We start from the raw sequence: 18,455 nt of genomic DNA, 5'->3' as shown, positions 1-18,455 counted from the left end.
TATCAAACCCCAATCAAACCCCAATAAACCCTATCAAACCCCAATAAACCCCAATTAAACCCTATCAAACCCCAATCAAACCCCAATAAACCCAATCAAACCCCAATAAAACCCCAATCAAACCCCAATTAAACCCAATTAAACCTTATCAAACCCAATCAAAGCCCACCCCAGCTCCTCCCCGGGGCGGATGTGGCGGCTGCTGAAGAAGGCGATGCGGGGGAAGCGCAGGTCCTGGTGTAACATGAACACCTGGCACCCCAATAAACCCCAATAAACCCCAATAAACCCCAATCAAACCCAATTAAACCTTATCAAACCCTATCAAAGCCCACCCCAGCTCCTCCCCGGGGCGGATGTGGCGGCTGCTGAAGAAGGCGATGCGGGGGAAGCGCAGGTCCTGGTGTAACATGAACACCTGGCACCCCAATAAACCCCAATAAACCCCAATAAACCCTATCAAACCCCAATCAAACCCAATTAAACCTTATCAAACCCTATCAAAGCCCACCCCAGCTCCTCCCCGGGGCGGATGTGGCGGCTGCTGAAGAAGGCGATGCGGGGGAAGCGCAGGTCCTGGTGTAACATGAACACCCGCACGGGGATGATGTTGGGGTCGCACAGGTGGTTGATGAAGCGGCTCACGTTGCCATAGTAACGGGCGTCGATGCAGTAAACCTCGCCGTCCTGTCGCAAAAGGGGCGGGGCCACCGTCAGGGGGCGGGGCCACCGTCAGGGGGCGGGGCCTCCCCCAGGGCAGGGGAGGGGCTGAATTTTTGGGGTTTTTCGGGAGATTTGGGGTCTTGGCTTTTCTTACCTGGGGTCTCTCAGCACCTTTAGGGACCCCCAAAATCCCTGGGACCCCCTCAAGTCTGTGGGACCCCCCCAAAAAATTCTGGGACCCTTAAATGGGGTTGAACCCCATGGGGTGGAGCTGCTGTCCCCAAATTTTGGGTTTTTCTGGAGATTTGGGGTTTTTTCTTTGCTTACCTGGGGTCTCCCTGCTCACCTTGGGACCCTCAGCACCTTTGGGGACCCCCCAAATCTCTGGGACCCCCCAACATTTCTGGGACCTCCCAAATCTCTGGGACCACCCCAAAATTCCCAGGACATCTTTAATGGGATTAATCCCCATGGGGGGGAGCTGCTGTCCCCAATTTTGGGGTTTTTCGGGAGATTTGGGTTTTTTTCTTTGTTTATCTGGGGACCCTCAGCACCTTTAGGGACCCCCTAAAAATTCCGGAGGCCCCAAAATCCCTTAGACCCCCCAAAAATCCCTGGGACCCCCCCCCAAAAAAATTAATGGGATTAATCCCCATGGAGCGGAGATGGGGGGAAAATGGGGGATTTGGGGGAAAAAATGGGAATTGTGGGGGAAAATGGGGGTAAAATGGGAATTCGGGGGAGAAAAACGAGGGATTTTGGAGGGAGAAATGGAATTTTGGGGGGAAATGGGGGGGAAATGGGGGATTTTGGGGAAAATGGGGGATTTTGGGGAAAAATGGGAATTTGGGGGAGAAAAGAAGGGATTTTGGGGGAGAAAATGGGAAAATGGGGACTTTGGGGAAAAAATGGGGGGAAAAATGGGGGATTTTTTTGGAAAATGGGAATTTTGGGGGAAAAATGGGGGGGAAACGGGATTTTGGGGAAAAAATGGGAATTTAGAAGGGAAAAAATGGGGGGGAAATGGGAATTTGGGGGGAAAATTGGGGAATTTTGGGTAAAAAAGGGGATTTTGGGGGAAAAAAGGGAATTTTTTTGGGGAAAAAAGAGAATTCTGAGGAGAGAAAATGGGAATTTTGGGGAATAAAAGGGGATTTTGGGGGGGGGAACGGCAGAATTTGGGGATTTTGGGGTTGGGTACCCTCCCCGTTTTTGGGTTGTTTTCCCCGTTTTTGGGTTGTTTTCCCCGTTTTTGGGGGCGCTCACTCGCAGATGAAGGTGCCGGGGGGGATCGCCTGCAGCGCCCGCACCCCCCAGCCCATCTTGGCCGTGCGGTACAGCTGCAGCCGGACCCTGGAACGGGGCAAAAAAACCGGATTTTGGGAAAAACTGAGGAAAAAAAGGGGATTGGGGAGAGAAAATGGGGGATTTGGGGGAAAAAATGGGGATTTGGGGGAAAAAATGGGGATTTAGAAGGAAAAAAATGGGGGGAAAGGGGATTTGGGGGGAAAATGGGGGATTTGGGGGAAAAAATGGGAATTGTGGGGGAAAATGGGGGTAAAATGGGAATTCGGGGGAGAAAAACGAGGGATTTTGGAGGGAGAAATGGAATTTTGGGGGGAAATGGGGGGGAAATGGGGGTTTTTGGGGAAAATGGGGGATTTTGGGGAAAAATGGGAATTTGGGGGAGAAAAGAAGGGATTTTGGGGGAGAAAATGGGAAAATGGGGACTTTGGGGAAAAAATGGGGGGAAAAATGGGGGATTTTTTTGGAAAATGGGAATTTTGGGGGAAAAATGGGGGGGAAACGGGATTTTGGGGAAAAAATGGGAATTTAGAAGGGAAAAAATGGGGGGGAAATGGGAGGATGGGGGAAACATTGGGGAATTTTGGGTAAAAAAGGGGATTTTGGGGGAAAAAAGGGAATTTTTTTGGGGAAAAAAGAGAATTCTGAGGAGAGAAAATGGGAATTTTGGGGAATAAAAGGGGATTTTGGGGGGGGGGAACGGCAGAATTTGGGGATTTTGGGGTTGGGTATTTGGGGTTTTTTGGGATTTTGGGGTTTTTAGGGTACAGAATTTTGAGATTTGGGGGTTTTTGGGTTGCAGGATTCAGGATTTTGGAGGTTTTGGGGTCCAGTATTTGGGGTTTTTTGGGAATGTGGCGTTTTTGGGGTGCAGAATTCAGGATTCAGGATTTTGGAGTTCAGAATTTTGGGATTTTGGGGTTTTTGGGTCCCACTTGATGCCGCTCTGCACCACACAGTTCTTTAGGGTGCAGAATTTGGGGATTTTGGGGTGCAGAATTCAGGATTTTGGGGTTTTTTGGGGTTATTAGGGTTCAGAATTTTGGGATTTTGGGGTTTTTGGGGTCCCACTTGATGCCGCTCTGCACCATGCGGTTCTTTGGGTGCAGAATTCAGGATTTTGGGGTTCTTGGAGTTCAGAATTTGGGGATTTTGGGGTTTTTAGGGTGCAGATTTTTGGGATTTTGGGGTTTTTGGGGTCCCACTTGATGCCGCTCTGCACCACGCGGTTCTTTGGGGTTTTTGGGGTGCAGAATTCAGGATTTGGGGGTTTTTAGGGTGCTGAATTCAGGTTTTTGGGGTGCAGATTTTTGGGATTTTGGGGTCCCACTTGATGCCGCTCTGCACCACGCGGTTCTTTGGGTGCAGAATTCAGGATTTGGGGGTTTTTAGGGTGCTGAATTCAGGTTTTTGGGGTGCAGATTTTTGGGATTTTGGGGTCCCACTTGATGCCGCTCTGCACCACGCGGTTCTTTGGGTGCAGAATTCAGGATTTGGGGGTTTTTAGGGTGCTGAATTCAGGTTTTTGGGGTGCAGATTTTTGGGATTTTGGGGTCCCACTTGATGCCGCTCTGCACCACGCGGTTCTTGCAGCTCCTCCAGCAGGTGCAGGCCTGGTTGCACTCGAAGATCAGGGGGGGCTCGATTTTATTGAACTCCTGCAGCAGCCGCCCGTCCTGGGGGGAAAGGGACACTGAAACAGCCCCAAATCACCCCAAAACGGCCCCAAAACACCTTCAGAACCACCCCAAAAATACCCTCAAAATTACCCCAAAACAGCTCAAAAATACCCTTAAAAATACCCCAGAACAGCCCAAAATCGCCCTCAGAACTACCCCAAAAATACCCATAAAAATATCCCAAAATAACCCAAAAATATCCTTAAAACCACCCCAAAAATACCCTTTAAAATACCCCAAAACTGCCCCAAATCACCCTCAGAACCACCCCAAAAATACCCATAAAAATACCCCAAAAATCCCCCAAAATGACCCAAAAATCCCCCAAAATGGCCCAAAAATACCCTTCAAACCACCCCAAAAATACCCTTTAAAATACCCCAAAACTGCCCAAAATCACCCTCAGAACCACCCCAAAAATACCCATAAAAATACCCCAAAAATCCCCCAAAATGACCCAAAAATCCCCCAAAATGGCCCAAAAATACCCTTCAAACCACCCCAAAAATACCCTTTAAAATACCCCAAAACAGCCACAAACCCCCCCCCCCAAAATCCATCCCCAAACCTGGGGGGTTTTTGGGGGGAAAACTGAATTTTGGGGGAAAAACTCCAAATTTTGGGGGGGTTTAGGGTGAATTTTGGGGGATTTTTGGGATGGTTTTGGGGTATTTTTTTGGGTACTTTGGGGGTGGTTTCAGGGTATTTTTGGGGATATTTTTGGGGATATTTTGCACCACGCGGTTCTTGCAGCTCCTCCAGCAGGTGCAGGCCTGGTTGCACTCGAAGATCAGGGGGGGCTCGATTTTATTGAACTCCTGCAGCAGCCGCCCGTCCTGGGGGGAAAGGGACACTGAAACAGCCCCAAATCACCCCAAAACGGCCCCAAAACACCTTCAGAACCACCCCAAAAATACCCTCAAAATTACCCCAAAACAGCTCAAAAATACCCTTAAAAATACCCCAGAACAGCCCAAAATCGCCCTCAGAACTACCCCAAAAATACCCATAAAAATATCCCAAAATAACCCAAAAATATCCTTAAAACCACCCCAAAAATACCCTTTAAAATACCCCAAAACTGCCCAAAATCACCCTCAGAACCACCCCAAAAATACCCATAAAAATACCCCAAAAATCCCCCAAAATGACCCAAAAATCCCCCAAAATGGCCCAAAAATACCCTTCAAACCACCCCAAAAATACCCTTTAAAATACCCCAAAACAGCCACAAACCCCCCCCCCCAAAATCCATCCCCAAACCTGGGGGGTTTTTGGGGGGAAAACTGAATTTTGGGGGAAAAACTCCAAATTTTGGGGGGGTTTAGGGTGAATTTTGGGGGATTTTTGGGATGGTTTTGGGGTATTTTTTTGGGTACTTTGGGGGTGGTTTCAGGGTATTTTTGGGGATATTTTTGGGGATATTTTTGGGGTATTTTTGGGGTATTTTTAGGGTGGTTTTCAGGTGGTTTTGAGGGAGTTTTGAGGGGTTTTTTTGCATATTTTTTGGGTATTTTTGGGTGGTTTGGGGGATTTTGAGAGTATTTTTTTGGGGATTTTAGAGCTATTTTTGAGCTGATTTTGAGGGAATTTTGGGGATATTTTGGGGGTGGTTTTGAGGGAATTTTTAGGGTATTTTTTGGGTATTTATTTGGAATTTTTGGGGATTTTTTGGGGGTGGTTTTGAGGGAATTTTTAGGGTATTTTTTGGGTATTTATTTGGAATTTTTGGGATTTTTTGGGGTATTTCTGAGGATATTTTTTTGGTATTTTGGGGGACATTTTTGGGGTGGTTTTGGGGTTTTTTTCCCTCTCACCTTGTCATACCAGCAGCGGATGCTGAGCTGCCTGGGGGGAATTTTTGGGGATATTTTTTGGGGATTTTTGAGCCATTTCTGGGGTGGTTTTGAGGGAATTTTGGAGATATTTTTAAGGATACTTTTAGGGTATTTTGGGATAATTTTGGGGATTTTTTGGGGTATTTTTGAGGCTATTTTTTTTTGGTTTTGGGGTATTTTTTTGGATATTTTTAGGGTATTTTTGGTGTATTTATTTGGAATTTTTGGGGATTTTTTGGGGTATTTCTGAGGATATTTTTTTGGTATTTTGGGGGACATTTTTGGGGGTGTTTTTGGGGTATTTTTGGGGTGTTTTTGGGGTTTTTTCCCCTCTCACCTTGTCATACCAGCAGCGGATGCTGAGCTGCCCGCAGAGGCAGTTGGAGGAGGAGCAATCGTCCTGGCAGGTGCAGTGCTGGAAAACACCCCAAAATGATGCAAAATTAACCCCAATTGATGCAAACTTAACCCAAATTGATGCAAAATTAACCCCAAATTATCCAAAATACGCAAAACTAACCCAAAATTTACCCAAAACACCCAAAATTTGCATCAAAACATACAAAATTACACCAAAATTACACAAAATTAACTCAAAATTACATAAAATTTAGTCAAAATTGACCCAAAATCCCCTCCCAGTCCATCCCAGTCCCCCAAATCCCCATTTCCCCATCAATTTAACCCCCCAAAATCCCATTTTTATCCAATTTTATCTCCAAAATTCCCATTTTTATCCAATTTAACCCCCAAAAATCCCATTTATATCAAAATTACCCCCCAAAATTCCCATTTTAATCCAATTTTACAGCCCAAAATCCCTTTTTTTTGCCATTTTTTCACCGTTTTTCCCCATTTTTTCCCCGATTTTCCCCATTTTTTCCCCGATTTTCCCCATTTTTTCCCCGATTTTCCCCATTTTTTCACCGATTTTCCCCATTTTTTCACCGATTTCCCCATTTTTTCCCCGTTTTCCCCCACCTGCAGGTGGGTGATGTTGTGGTCGATGTTCATGGTGGAGGTCTCGCAGTTCTCAGCGATGTACTTGTAGTCCTGGGGGCAGGGCTCCTCGTCCACGCCGTTCACGCACGGGATGGGCACGTTCTCGTGGCCCCGCGCCACGTCCCTGGGCGTGACAGGATCAATAAAAATCCAGCCAGGAATGGGAAAAATGCAAAAAAAAAAAAGGAAAAAAAAAATCCCAAAAATGGAAAAAAAAAGAAAACAAAAACAAAAAAAAAAATACAAAGAAATTTGAGAAAAAAAAACAGGAAAAAGTTGAAAAAAATCGGGGAAAAATGTGAAAAAATTGTGAAAATTTGGAAAAAAATAGGGAAAAAAGGAAGAAATTGTGAAAAAGATGGAAAAAAATCAGGAAAAAATCGTGAAAAAATGGAAGAAATCGGGGAAAAATCGGGAAAAAATCAGGTAAAAATCAGAAAAAAATTGTGGAAAAAATTGGGGAAAATCCCAAAAAATTCCCAAATAAATTCTATTTTAAAAAGCCCGAAATTAACCCTTAAATGCCCACTCGCACCTGCTGCCGATGCGCTCGGTGTGCAGCGCCCGGCCCGCTGCCCCCAGGCGCAGTTTGGGACCCAAAACACCCCCAAAAAATCCCAAAAAAATCCCAAAAAAATCAAAATGCCCCAATTAACCCCAATTAACCCCAAAAGTGCCGTTCCCACCTGCTGCCGATGCGCTCGGTGTGCAGCGCCCGGCCCGCCGCCCCCAGGCGCAGTTTGGGACCCAAAACACCCCAAAACCTCCCCCAAAAAAATCCCAAAAAAATCCCAAAAAAATCAAAATGCCCCAATTAACCCCAATGAACCCCAATGAACCCCAAAAGTGCCGCTCCCACCTGCTGCCGATGCGCTCGGTGTGCAGCGCCCGGCCCGCCGCCCCCAGGCGCAGTTTGGGACCCAAAACACCCCAAAACCTCCCCCAAAAAAATCCCAAAAAAATCCCAAAAAAATCAAAATGCCCAAATCGCACCTGCTGCCGATGCGCTCGGTGTGCAGCGCCCGGCCCGCCGCCCCCAGGCGCAGTTTGGGACCCAAAACACCCCCAAAAAATCCCAAAAAAATCCCAAAAAAATAAAAATGCCCAAATTAACCCAAATTAACCCCAAAATCCGGCGCTCCCACCTGCCCCCAAAAAAAAAAAAAAGCCCAAATTAACCCAAATTAACCCCAAAAGTGCCGCTCCCACCTGCTGACGATGCGCTCGGTGTGCAGCGCCCGGCCCGCCGCCCCCAGGCGCAGTTTGCGGTTCAGCTGCAGCGCCACCCACACCTCGGAGCGCTCCGGGGTCAGGTCCAGGGGGGAGTCGCCCTCCTTGTTCCGCACCTCGGGGTCGGCCCCGCGCGACAGGAACAGGCTGCGGGGGCAGCGGGGCGTCAGGGACCCCTCCCCCAATTCCCGACCCCTCCCCGAATTGCTGCGACCCAGCTGGGACCCCCCAAATTCACCCCAAGTTTCAGGATCCCCCCACTCCCGTTAATGGATTCTCCCCAGGGCATCCTCTATGGACCCTAAATTGTGGAGGGGGGTCAGGGACCGCCTGAGACCCCTCCCCAAATTCCAGGGAACTCCCCTAATTCATGGGACCCCTCCCCAGTTCCTGAGATCCCTCCCCGAATTCCGGACCCCTCCCCAAATTCATGGGACCCCACAAATCCGCCCAAATTCACCCCAAATTTCAGGAACCCCCCACTCCCTTTAATGGATTCTCCCCATGGGATCTCCTCTGGACCCTAAATTGGGAAGGGGGGTGTGGGACCGCCTGGGACCCCTCCCCAATTCCTGAGACCCTTCCCCAATTCCTGAGACCCCTCCCTGAATTGCAGACCCCTCCCCGAATTCCAGACCCCTCCTCAAATTCATGGGACCCCCACAAATCCACCCCAATTCACCGGAAATTTCAGGGACCCCCCCCCTCATGTAATGGATTCTCCCCACGGGATCCTCTGTGGAGCATTCCATCGTGGTAGCTCTCCCGGGCCGCGATGTGCAGGGGCGTGTCCCCGTGGAATGGGGGGTCCCTGACTCCCCTGACTCCCCCCAGGCTCTGTGACCCCCCCCGATGCCCTGTGACCCCTGTGACCCCTCCGAAGCCCCCAGCCCCAATACCTGACGCAGTCGTGGTAGCTCTCCCGGGCCGCGATGTGCAGGGGCGTGTCCCCGTGGAAGTTGACGGCGTGCAGGTCGCACTGCGCGTTCAGCAGCACCTCGGCGATCTCGGCGCTGCCCGTGAACGACGCCCAGTGCAGGCAGATGTTCTCCTCCTGCAGAGTGACCAACTGACCACTGCTGACCACTGCTGACCACCCAAACCCAGGCACTGACCAGCCACAGCCAGCCACTGACCACCCAAAGCCAGCCACCAACTGCCCAGTGCAGGCAGATGTTCTCCTCCTGCCACAGAGTGACCAACTGACCACTGCTGACCATCACTGACCACTGCTGCCCAGTGCTGACCACCCAAACCCAGCCACCGACTGCCCAGTGCAGGCAGATGTTAATTAATTTCATACCAGCAACTAATTATGGTACCTTAAGGTGCATCTCCATCTCTTTTTACTTTTGTCCTCCCAAACAGGTGTGTCCCCAGGTGTGTCCCCATGTCCCCAGGTGTCCCCAGGTGTCTCACGTTGTCGGTCAGGGTGACGTCGGCCCCGCGGGTCAGCAGCCGCCGGATGACCTCGATGTGTTTGTGCTCGGCCGCCCAGATGATGGGGGTCCAGCCCCCGCTGTCCTGGGGGTCAGCCGGGGGTCACTGACCACCCCTGACCCCCAGACCACCCGCTGACCACCCCTGACCCACTGACCACCCCAAACCCACCCCCGATGATGGGGGTGCAGACCTCGCTGTCCTGGGGGTCAGCCGGGGGTCAGCCAGGGATCACTCGGGGTCAGTGACCACCCATGATCCACTGACCATCCCCAGGACACACTGACCACTCCCAGGACACACTGACCACTCCCAGGACACACTGACCATTCCCAGGACACACTGACCACTCCCAGGACACACTGACCACACTCAGGACACACTGACCACTCTCAGGACACACTGACCACACTGACCATTCCCAGGCCACACTGACCATTCCCAGGACACACTGACCACTCTCAGGACACACTGACCACTCTCAGGACACACTGACCACACTCAGGACACACTGACCACACTGACCATTCCCAGGACACACTGACCATTCCCAGGACACACTGACCATCCCCAGGACACACTGACCACACTCAGGACACACTGACCACACTGACCATTCCCTCACCTGTGCGTTGACGTCCACCTGGCCGGTGCTCAGCAGCAGCTCCACTGACCACTGACCATCCCCAGGACACTCAGGACACACTGACCATTCCCAGGACACACTGACCATTCCCAGGACACACTGACCATCCCCAGGACACACTGACCACTCCCAGGACACACTGACCACACTGACCATTCCCAGCTCACCTGCGCGTTGACGTCCACCTGGCCGGTGCTCAGCAGCAGCTCCACCATCTCCAGGTTCCCGTTTTTGGCCGCGTGGTGCAGGCAGGTGGAGCCGTCCTCCTCCTGTGACGTCACACGGGGAGCGGTGACGTCATACAGGGGAGATGGTGACATCACATGGGGGATGGTGTCATACAGGGGGTGGTGATGTCATACAGAGGGCGGTGACATCATGCAAGGGAGTGGCCACATCATATGAGGGTGGTGATGTCATACAGGGGGATGATGATGTAATACAGGTGGGTGGTGATGTCATACAGAGAGGAAGTGACGTCACAGGGTGCGGGGATGACTTGTTTGTCTGGTGACATCACAGTGCGTGTGATGACATCGCACACGTGACGTCACGTGCACACGCTGACGTCACAGGTGTGGCTATGATGGCACGTGTGTGCGATTACATCACAGTTACGTGATGACATCACAGGTGTGGGATGACATCACCCCAGGTGTGTGTGACGACGTCACGCCGGGGGGGCTGTGTGTGTGCTGACGTCACAGGTGCGTGATGACGTCACAGCTCACCTGGCTGTAGGCGCAGCCCCCCCGCTGCAGCAGGTACCGGGCTGTGTGTGTGTGTGATGTCACAGGTGTGTCACAGGTGTGTCTGTGATCTCACAGGTGTGTGATGACGTCACTCAGGTGTGTGATGACGTCACAGCTCACCTGGCTGTAGGCACACCCCCCCCGCTGCAGCAGGTACCGCGCTGTGTGTGTGTGTGTGTGATCTGACAGGTGTGTGATGATGTCACACAGGTGTATCTATGACGTCACAGCTCACCTGGCTGTAGGCACACCCCCCCCGCTGCAGCAGGTACCGCGCCGTCTCCAGCTGGTCGTGCGCCACGGCCTCCATCAGCGGCGTGCGGCGCTGCTTGTCCACGGCGTTGATGTTGGCCCCGGCCTGGGAGTGACCACAGTGACCCTGAGTGACCACTGAGTGACCACTGAGTGACCCTGAGTGACCCTGAGTGACCCTGAGTGACCACTGACCCCTGAGTGACCCTGAGTGACCCTGAGTGACCACTGACCCCTGAGTGACCCTGAGTGACCCTGAGTGACCACTGACCCCTGAGTGACCCTGAGTGACCCTGAGTGACCACTGACCCCTGAGTGACCCTGAGTGACCCTGAGTGACCACTGACCCCTGAGTGACCCTGAGTGACCCTGAGTGACCACTGACCCCTGAGTGACCCTGAGTGACCCTGAGTGACCACTGACCCCTGAGTGACCCTGAGTGACCCTGAGTGACCACTGACCCCTGAGTGACCCTGAGTGACCCTGAGTGACCACTGAATGACACACTGGGGGCACTGGGATGGCTGAGATCCCATACTGGGAGCACTGGGATGTTACTGGGATGTCCCTCACGTGTCCCAGGTGTGTCCCAGGTGTCACACAGGTGTTACAGGTGTGTCCCAGGTGTGTCACTCACCTGGATGAGCAGGTGGCAGATCTCCAGGTGCCCCTGCTGGGCTGCGCTGGGGGCATTGGGGGGCACTGGGATCGCACAGATCCCATACTGGGAGCCCTGTACTGGTGTCACTGGTACCTCAGGTGTCTCAGGTGTCCCAGGTGTCACTCAGGTGTGTCACGGCTCACCTGGAGCAGCAGGTGGCAGATCTCCAGGTGCCCCTGCTGGGCTGTGCTGGGAGCACTGGGGGCACTGGGATCACACAGATCCCATACTGGGAGCCCTGTACTGGTGTCACTGGTACCTCAGGTGTGTCCCAGGTGTGTCGCTCACCTGGAGCAGCAGGTGGCAGATCTCCAGGTGCCCTGCTGGGAGCACTGGGAGCACTGGGATGGCTGAGATCCCACATTGGGATGTCACTGGTGTTACTGGGATGTCCCTCACGTGTCCCAGGTGTGTCCCAGGTGTGTCACACAGGTGAGCTCACCTGGATGAGCAGGTGGCAGATCTCCAGGTGCCCCTTCTGCGCGGCCGCGTGCAGCGCCGAGCGCTTGCTCTGCGCGTCGCTCTGGAAGTTGGGGTCCAGGTTGTCCACTGGGGGAGGGACCCGGAACGGGGGAAAAACGGCAGGAATGGGTAAAAAAATGGGGAAAAATTGGAGAAAAAATTAGGGGAAAATAGGAAAAAAAGTTAAAAAAAATAGGGGGAAAATGGGGAAAAAAACGGCAAAAATGGGTAAAAAACAGGAGAAATGGGGGAAAAACGGCAAAAATGGGTAAAAAACAGCGGGAATGGGGAAAGGGAGACAAAATGGGGAAAAAACCACCAGAAATGGATAAAAACAGCAGAAATGGGGAAAAACCAACAGAAATGGGAAACAAAAAACAGCAGGAATGGGGAAAAACAGCAGGAATGGGGAAAGGGAGAAAAAAATGGGAAAAAGGAAACAAAAAATGGGGTTAAAACCACCAGAAATGGATAAAAAACAGCAGAAATGGGAAAAGGTTCCCAAAATGGGGTAAAAAACAGCAGAAATGGGAAAAAAACCAGCAAAAATGGGTAAAAGCCAGCAGAAATGGGAAAAGGGGAACAAAAAATAGGAAAAGAGAGACAAAAAATGGGGTAAAAACAGTAGAAATGGGTAAAAGCCAGCAGAAATGGGAAAAGGGGAACAAAAAATAGGAAAAGAGAGACAAAAAATGGGGTAAAAACAGTAGAAATGGGTAAAAGCCAGCAGAAATGGGAAAAAGAATAGCAGAAATGGGTAAAAAACAGCAGAAATGGGAAAAGGGAAACAAAAATGTGGTAAAAGCCACCAGAAATGGGTAAAAACCACCAGAAGCAGGAAAAGTGAGACAAAAAATGGGAAAAGAGGAACAAAAAATGGGAAAAGGGACCCAAAAATGGGTCAGGAATCCCAAAATGGGATTGGGAACCCCCCAAAGACCCCCAAATCCCCCCAGGGACTCCCCAGATTTTCAGGTTCCCCCCAAATTTTGGGATTTTCCCGGAATTTTTGGGATTTTTCCCCGGGATGTTTTGTGATTTCCTCGGTAAATTTTGGGTTCCCCCGTCATTTAGGGATTTTTTGGGGTTCCCCCCAGATTTGGGATTTTTTTGGGGTTCCCCCCAGATTTTGGGGTACTTTGGGGTCCCCACTCACGCAGCATCAGGATGACCCCAAATCCCCCCAAATGTTGAGATTTTCTCCAGGATTTTTTGGGGGATTTTTGTGATTTCCCCGGGGATTTTTGGGTTCCCCCCGAATTTTGGGATTTTTTTGGGGTTCCCCCCAGATTTTGGGGTACTTTGGGGTCCCCACTCACGCAGCATCAGGATGACCCCAAATCCCCCCAAATGTTGAGATTTTCTCCAGGATTTTTTGGGGGATTTTTGTGATTTCCCCGGGGATTTTTGGGTTCCCCCCGAATTTTGGGATTTTTTTGGGGTTCCCCCCAGATTTTGGGGTACTTTGGGGTCCCCACTCACGCAGCATCAGGATGACCCTGCCCAGCTCCCCCTGTTTGACGCTCAGGTAAAGCTGCCGGGGGTGGAAGCGCAGCTTCTTCCTCCTGGGGGGATTTGGGGTCCCAGGTGTATTTTTTGGGGTCCCAGGTGTGTTTTTAGCCCCCCAGGTGTGTTTTTGGGTGTATTTTTGGGGTCCCAGGTATATTTTATCCCCCCCAGGTGTGTTTTTGGGGTCCCAGGTGTGTTCCTGACTCACCTCTCAGCCTCCTGGCCCAGCAGAGCCTTCTCCAGGTGCTCGCGGGCGGGGCCCGGGGGGAGCCCCCGGGCGCTCAGGGCCCCCCCCGAGGGCAGGGCCAGCGCCGGCCCCCCCGAGCTGTCGATGGGCTCGGCCCGGGGGTCCGGGGGGGGGGCGCGGCCCTCGCCCTGCCCCCGCATGCGGGCACTGCCGGGGGGAAAGGGCCCAAAATCAGCAAAAATCCCCCAAAAAACCAGCCAAAAATCCCCAAAATCACCACCCAAAATGAGCCAAAATGACCCAAAATAACGCAAAAATGACCCAAAATCTGCCTGGCCCTCGCCCTGCCCCCGCATGCGGGCACTGCCGGGGGAAAAGGACCCAAAATCAGCAAAAATCCCCCAAAAAACCAGCCAAAAATCCCCAAAATCCCCACCCAAAATGAGCCAAAATGACCCAAAATAACGCACTGAAAATGACACAAAATGACCCAAAATAACCCAAAATGACCCAAAATCTGCCTGGCCCTCGCCCTGCCCCCGCATGCGGGCACTGCCGGGGGGAAAGGACCCAAAATTCAATTTTTTCCCTGCAAAAATTCAATTTTTTTCCCCCCAAAACCCCAACTTTTTCCCTAAAAAATTCATTTTCTTTCCCAAAAATTCAATTTTTCCCCCAAAAATTTAATTCTTCACCCCCAAACCTCCATTTTTTCCTAAAAAAATTCAATTTTTCCTAAAAAAATTCAATTCCTCCTCCCAAAATCTCCATTTTTCCCCCCGAAAATTCAATTTTTTCCTCAAAAACCTCCAGTTTCCCCCCGAAACTTCCATTTTCCCCCCAAAAATTCAACTTTTTCTCCAAAAATTCAATTTTCCCTCCAAAAAATTCAATTTTCTCCCCAAAAAATTCAATTTTTTTTCCCCAAAATTTCCTTTTCCCCAAAAACCCCATTTTCCCCCAGAAAAATCAAGTTTTTCCCTGAAAAAATTCCAATTTTCCCCCAAAACGTCCATTTTCCCCCCAAAAATCCCCATTTTCCCCATTTTGCCCCACTTTGCACCATTTTTGCCCCATTTTGTCCCATTTTGTGCCATTTTTGAGGCTATTTAAAAATACTATTCCCTCATTTAATTCCCCATTTCCCCCCAAAAATCCCCATTTTCCCAAAAAAAATTCCATTTTCCCCCCAAAAATTCAATTTTTTTCCCCAAAATTTCCCTTTTCCCCCCAAAAAATTTCAATTTTTTCACCAAGATTGAGTTATGGGAACCTAAAGGGGGTTTGGGGACAGTTCAGGGGGTTTGGGGACAGTTTGAGGGGATTTGGGGACACTTGAATGGACTTTGGGGACAGACTGGCACCAGGGTGGCACTGCAGGAACATCCCCTGGGAGAAAAATGTCACCAGAGTGTCACCAAGGGTCACCAAGGATGAGTTAGGGGACATTAAAGGGGGTTTGGGGACAGCTCTCAATTTTTTCCCCCAAAAATTCAATTTTCTCCCCAAAACATTCAATTTTTCCCCCGAAGAATTTGATTTTTCCCCCAAAAACTCCTTTTTTTCCCCAAACCCCGCCCCACCTGGGCGCGGGTTTGGGGACAGTTCAGGGGGTTTGGGGACAGTTCAGGGGGTTTGGGGACACTTGAATGGACTCTGGGGACAGGTTGGCACCAGGGTGGCACTGCAGGAACGTCCCCTAGGGGATAAAATGGGGACAAAAAGGGTCACCAAGGGTCACCAAGATTGAGTTATGGGATCTTAAAGGGGATTTGGGGACATTTTCCCCATTTTTTATCAATTTTCACGGGGTTTTTTGCATTTTTTTCCCTTTTTTTGTGTTTTTGCCCCCAGTCCCCACTCACAGCCGTGCAGAAGTGCCCGCAGCCCGGGCAGCACTGGTGCTTCACCATCCTGCCTTGGCATTTATGGGATTTCCTTGGTGTTTATGGGGTTTTTATCGTATTTTACCCATTTTTTATCCGATTTTCACGGGGTTTTTTCCCATTTTCAGGGCTTTTCCCCCCAATCCCCACTCACGGCCGTGCAGAAGTGCCCGCAGCCCGGGCAGCACTGGTGCTTCACCATCCTGCCTTGGCATTTATGGGATTTCCTTGCTGTTTATGGGGTTTTTATCGTATTTTACCCATTTTTCATCGGATTTTCACGGGGTTTTTTGCGTTTTTTTCCCTTTTTTCCCCATTTTCAGGGTTTTCCCCCCAGTCCCCACTCACGGCCGTGCAGAAGTGCCCGCAGCCCGGGCAGCACTGGTGCTTGACCCCATAAGTTGTGGGGTTTTTGGGTTTTTCTGGGGTTTTTATCGTATTTTACCCATTTTTTATCCGATTTTCACGGGGTTTTTTCCCATTTTCAGGGCTTTTCCCCCCAATCCCCACTCACGGCCGTGCAGAAGTGCCCGCAGCCCGGGCAGCACTGGTGCTTCACCATCCTGGCGCGGTGGCTCTCGCACAGCACCATCAGGGGCACGCGGCTCGAGGGGCGCATGGTCTCGCGCTTCAGGATGCTGCTGCCACACCCGCTCAGCTGGGGGCGGGTGGGGACAATTTTTGGGACATTTTTAGGACATTTTGGGGCTTTTTGGGGTTGTCCCAGGGGGACCCCGCACCTGGGAGCCCCCGGTTGCTGCAGGCACCCAAAAATTCCTGAGTTTACCCCGGGGTTTTTTGTGTTACCCATGTGCCCAGCTGTCCCCAGGTGTGTCCCAGGTGTGTCCCCAGGTGTGTCCCAGCTGTCCCCAGGTGTGTCCCAGGTGTGTCCCAGGTCCCTAGGTGTCCCTAGGTGTCCCCAGGTGTGCCCAGGTGTGCTCACCTGCCCGTCCACGCTCTCGGTGGCCATGCACAGCCCGTGGTCCCCGTGTCCCCAGGTGTGTCCCCATGTCCCCCAGGTGTGTCCCATGTCCCACAGGTGTATCCCCATGTCCCCAGGTGTGTCTCAGGTGTGCCCAGGTGTGCTCACCTGCCCGTCCACGCTCTCGGTGGCCATGCACAGCCCGCGGTCCCCGTGTCCCCAGGTGTATCCCCATGTCCCCAGGTGTCCCCAGGTGTGCCCAGGTGTGCTCACCTGCCCGTCCACGCTCTCGGTGGCCATGCAGAGCCCGCGGTCCCCGCCCCGCTCCACCTTGGGCGCCTCCATGCGGCACGAGCACAGCGGCAGCTCCTCGAAGCGCTCCGCCTCCGCCGGGCCTGGGCGGGGCACCGCGGGGTCAGGGCGGGGCCGGGGCGGGGCCGGGGCAGGGCGTGGGCAGGGCAGGGCCAGGGTGTGGTCAGGGCGTGGCCTGGGTGTGGCCAAGGGGGAGGGCGGGGCAGGGCAAGGCCAGGGTGTGTTCAGGGCGTGGCCAAGGGGCAGGGGCGTGGCTAAGGGTCAGGGCAGGGTGGGGTCAGGGCGGGGCCAGGGCATGTCCAGCTGTGTTGGGTGTGTTGGGCCCTCCCCACATCCCCCCATTCCCAGCCCCCCTTTTCCCAACCCCGCCCCAATTCAGATCCCCCTCCCCAGTTCGGGGTCCCCTTCCCCAATTCGGGGGTCCCACCTCTGTCCTTGCCCCCCCGGGGGTCCTTCCTCTTCCTCTTGCGGGAGGGTTTCAGCCAGGGGCTCTCCTTCCAGCGCCGCCGCACGCGCCGCCGCGCGCTCGACGCGCTCTGGGGGGGCCCAAAGGGTCAGAGACCCCCAAAAACCCCCAAAACACCCCAAAACAAACCCAAAATAAACCTGGAACTACCCAGGAATTCTGAAACTGCCCCAAAAACCCCCAAAACTGCCCCAAAACCCAGCCAGGGGCTCTCCTTCCAGCGCCGCCGCACGCGCCGCCGCGCGCTCGACGCGCTCTGGGGGGGCCCAAAGGGGGGTTAGGGACCCCCAAAAACCCCCAAAATACACCCAAAACCCACATGGAAACACCCAGGAATCCTGAAACTGCCCCAAAAAACCTCAGAACTGCCCCAAAAACCCCCAAAACTGCCCCAAAACCCAGCCAGGGGCTCTCCTTCCAGCGCCGCCGCACGCGCCGCCGCGCGCTCAATGCGCTCTGCGGGGGCCCAAAGGGGGGTTAGGGACCCCCAAAAAACCCCAAAACCACCCCAAAATATACCCAAAACAAACCTAGAACCACCCAGGAATCCTGGAACTGCCCCAAAACCCCCAAAATCACCCCAAAACCCAGCCAGGATCACTCCTTCAAGCACCGCCGGGCGCTGGACGCGCTCTGGGGGACCCCAAGGGGTCAGGGACCCCCAAAATCTCTGAAACTGCCCCAAAATGCAACTGGAATCACCCAGGACACCCAAAACTGCCCAAATGCCCCCCAAACCCCCCAAATCTGCCCCAAACCCCCCAAATCTGCCTCAAATTCCCTCCAAATCTGCCCCAAAACCCCCCAATTTCTCCCCAAAATCCCCCCCAGATCCCCTCCCCAGGCCCCCCTCACCCGATCCGAGGCGTTCCCAGACTCTTCATCCTCTTCCTCCTCCTCCTCCTCTTCCTCCTCCTCTTCCTCCTCGTCCTCTTCTTCCTCCTCTTCTTCCTCCTCCTCCTCCTCCTCCTCCTCGCTCATGGCCTCGCCCGGCACCTCCCCCTCAGACTGAGCGGGGGATGGGCTGGGCTGGGGTCCCGAGCCCCCCCCCAGTGCTCCCCAGTCCATCCCAGTGCTCCCAGTTCATCCCAGTCCATCCCAATTCATCCCAGTCCATCCCAGTCCATACCAGTCCCTCCCAGTGCTCTCCAATCCATGCCAGTCCATCCCAGTCCATTCCAAATCCCTTCCCAGTCCCTCCCAGTTCGCCCCCCAGTCCCCCCCAGTCCCCCCCCATCCCATC

General features: G+C 52.6%; 1 protein-coding gene across 1 annotated transcript in view; it reads right to left on the bottom strand.

The window, feature by feature from the left end:
- Positions 1-270: 270 nt before the first annotated feature.
- Positions 271-18,455, bottom strand: part of EHMT2 (euchromatic histone lysine methyltransferase 2) — a 19,409-nt gene continuing 1,224 nt past the window's right edge. The window contains exons 6-23 of the mRNA XM_039714739.1: positions 18,068-18,220; positions 17,174-17,282; positions 16,708-16,829; positions 16,027-16,170; positions 15,270-15,325; positions 13,648-13,833; positions 13,413-13,495; positions 11,911-12,017; positions 10,791-10,913; positions 9,971-10,072; positions 9,137-9,241; positions 8,617-8,771; positions 7,697-7,864; positions 6,467-6,611; positions 5,823-5,900; positions 3,529-3,644; positions 1,927-2,016; positions 271-730 (exon numbers count right to left, since the gene is read on the bottom strand). Coding sequence (XP_039570673.1) covers positions 481-730; positions 1,927-2,016; positions 3,529-3,644; positions 5,823-5,900; positions 6,467-6,611; positions 7,697-7,864; positions 8,617-8,771; positions 9,137-9,241; positions 9,971-10,072; positions 10,791-10,913; positions 11,911-12,017; positions 13,413-13,495; positions 13,648-13,833; positions 15,270-15,325; positions 16,027-16,170; positions 16,708-16,829; positions 17,174-17,282; positions 18,068-18,220 — 2,292 coding nt within the window. The 3' untranslated portion in view covers positions 271-480. The remainder of the gene's footprint in view (positions 731-1,926; positions 2,017-3,528; positions 3,645-5,822; positions 5,901-6,466; positions 6,612-7,696; positions 7,865-8,616; positions 8,772-9,136; positions 9,242-9,970; positions 10,073-10,790; positions 10,914-11,910; positions 12,018-13,412; positions 13,496-13,647; positions 13,834-15,269; positions 15,326-16,026; positions 16,171-16,707; positions 16,830-17,173; positions 17,283-18,067; positions 18,221-18,455) is intronic.

Source organism: Passer montanus, unplaced genomic scaffold (genome assembly GCF_014805655.1).
Source record: "Passer montanus isolate IOZ18808 unplaced genomic scaffold, ASM1480565v1 scaffold308, whole genome shotgun sequence".
Taxonomy (NCBI): Eukaryota; Metazoa; Chordata; class Aves; order Passeriformes; family Passeridae; genus Passer; species Passer montanus.
The sequence above is the reverse complement of the archived record's forward strand: the minus strand, read 5'-3'. Positions and strand labels throughout refer to the sequence as shown.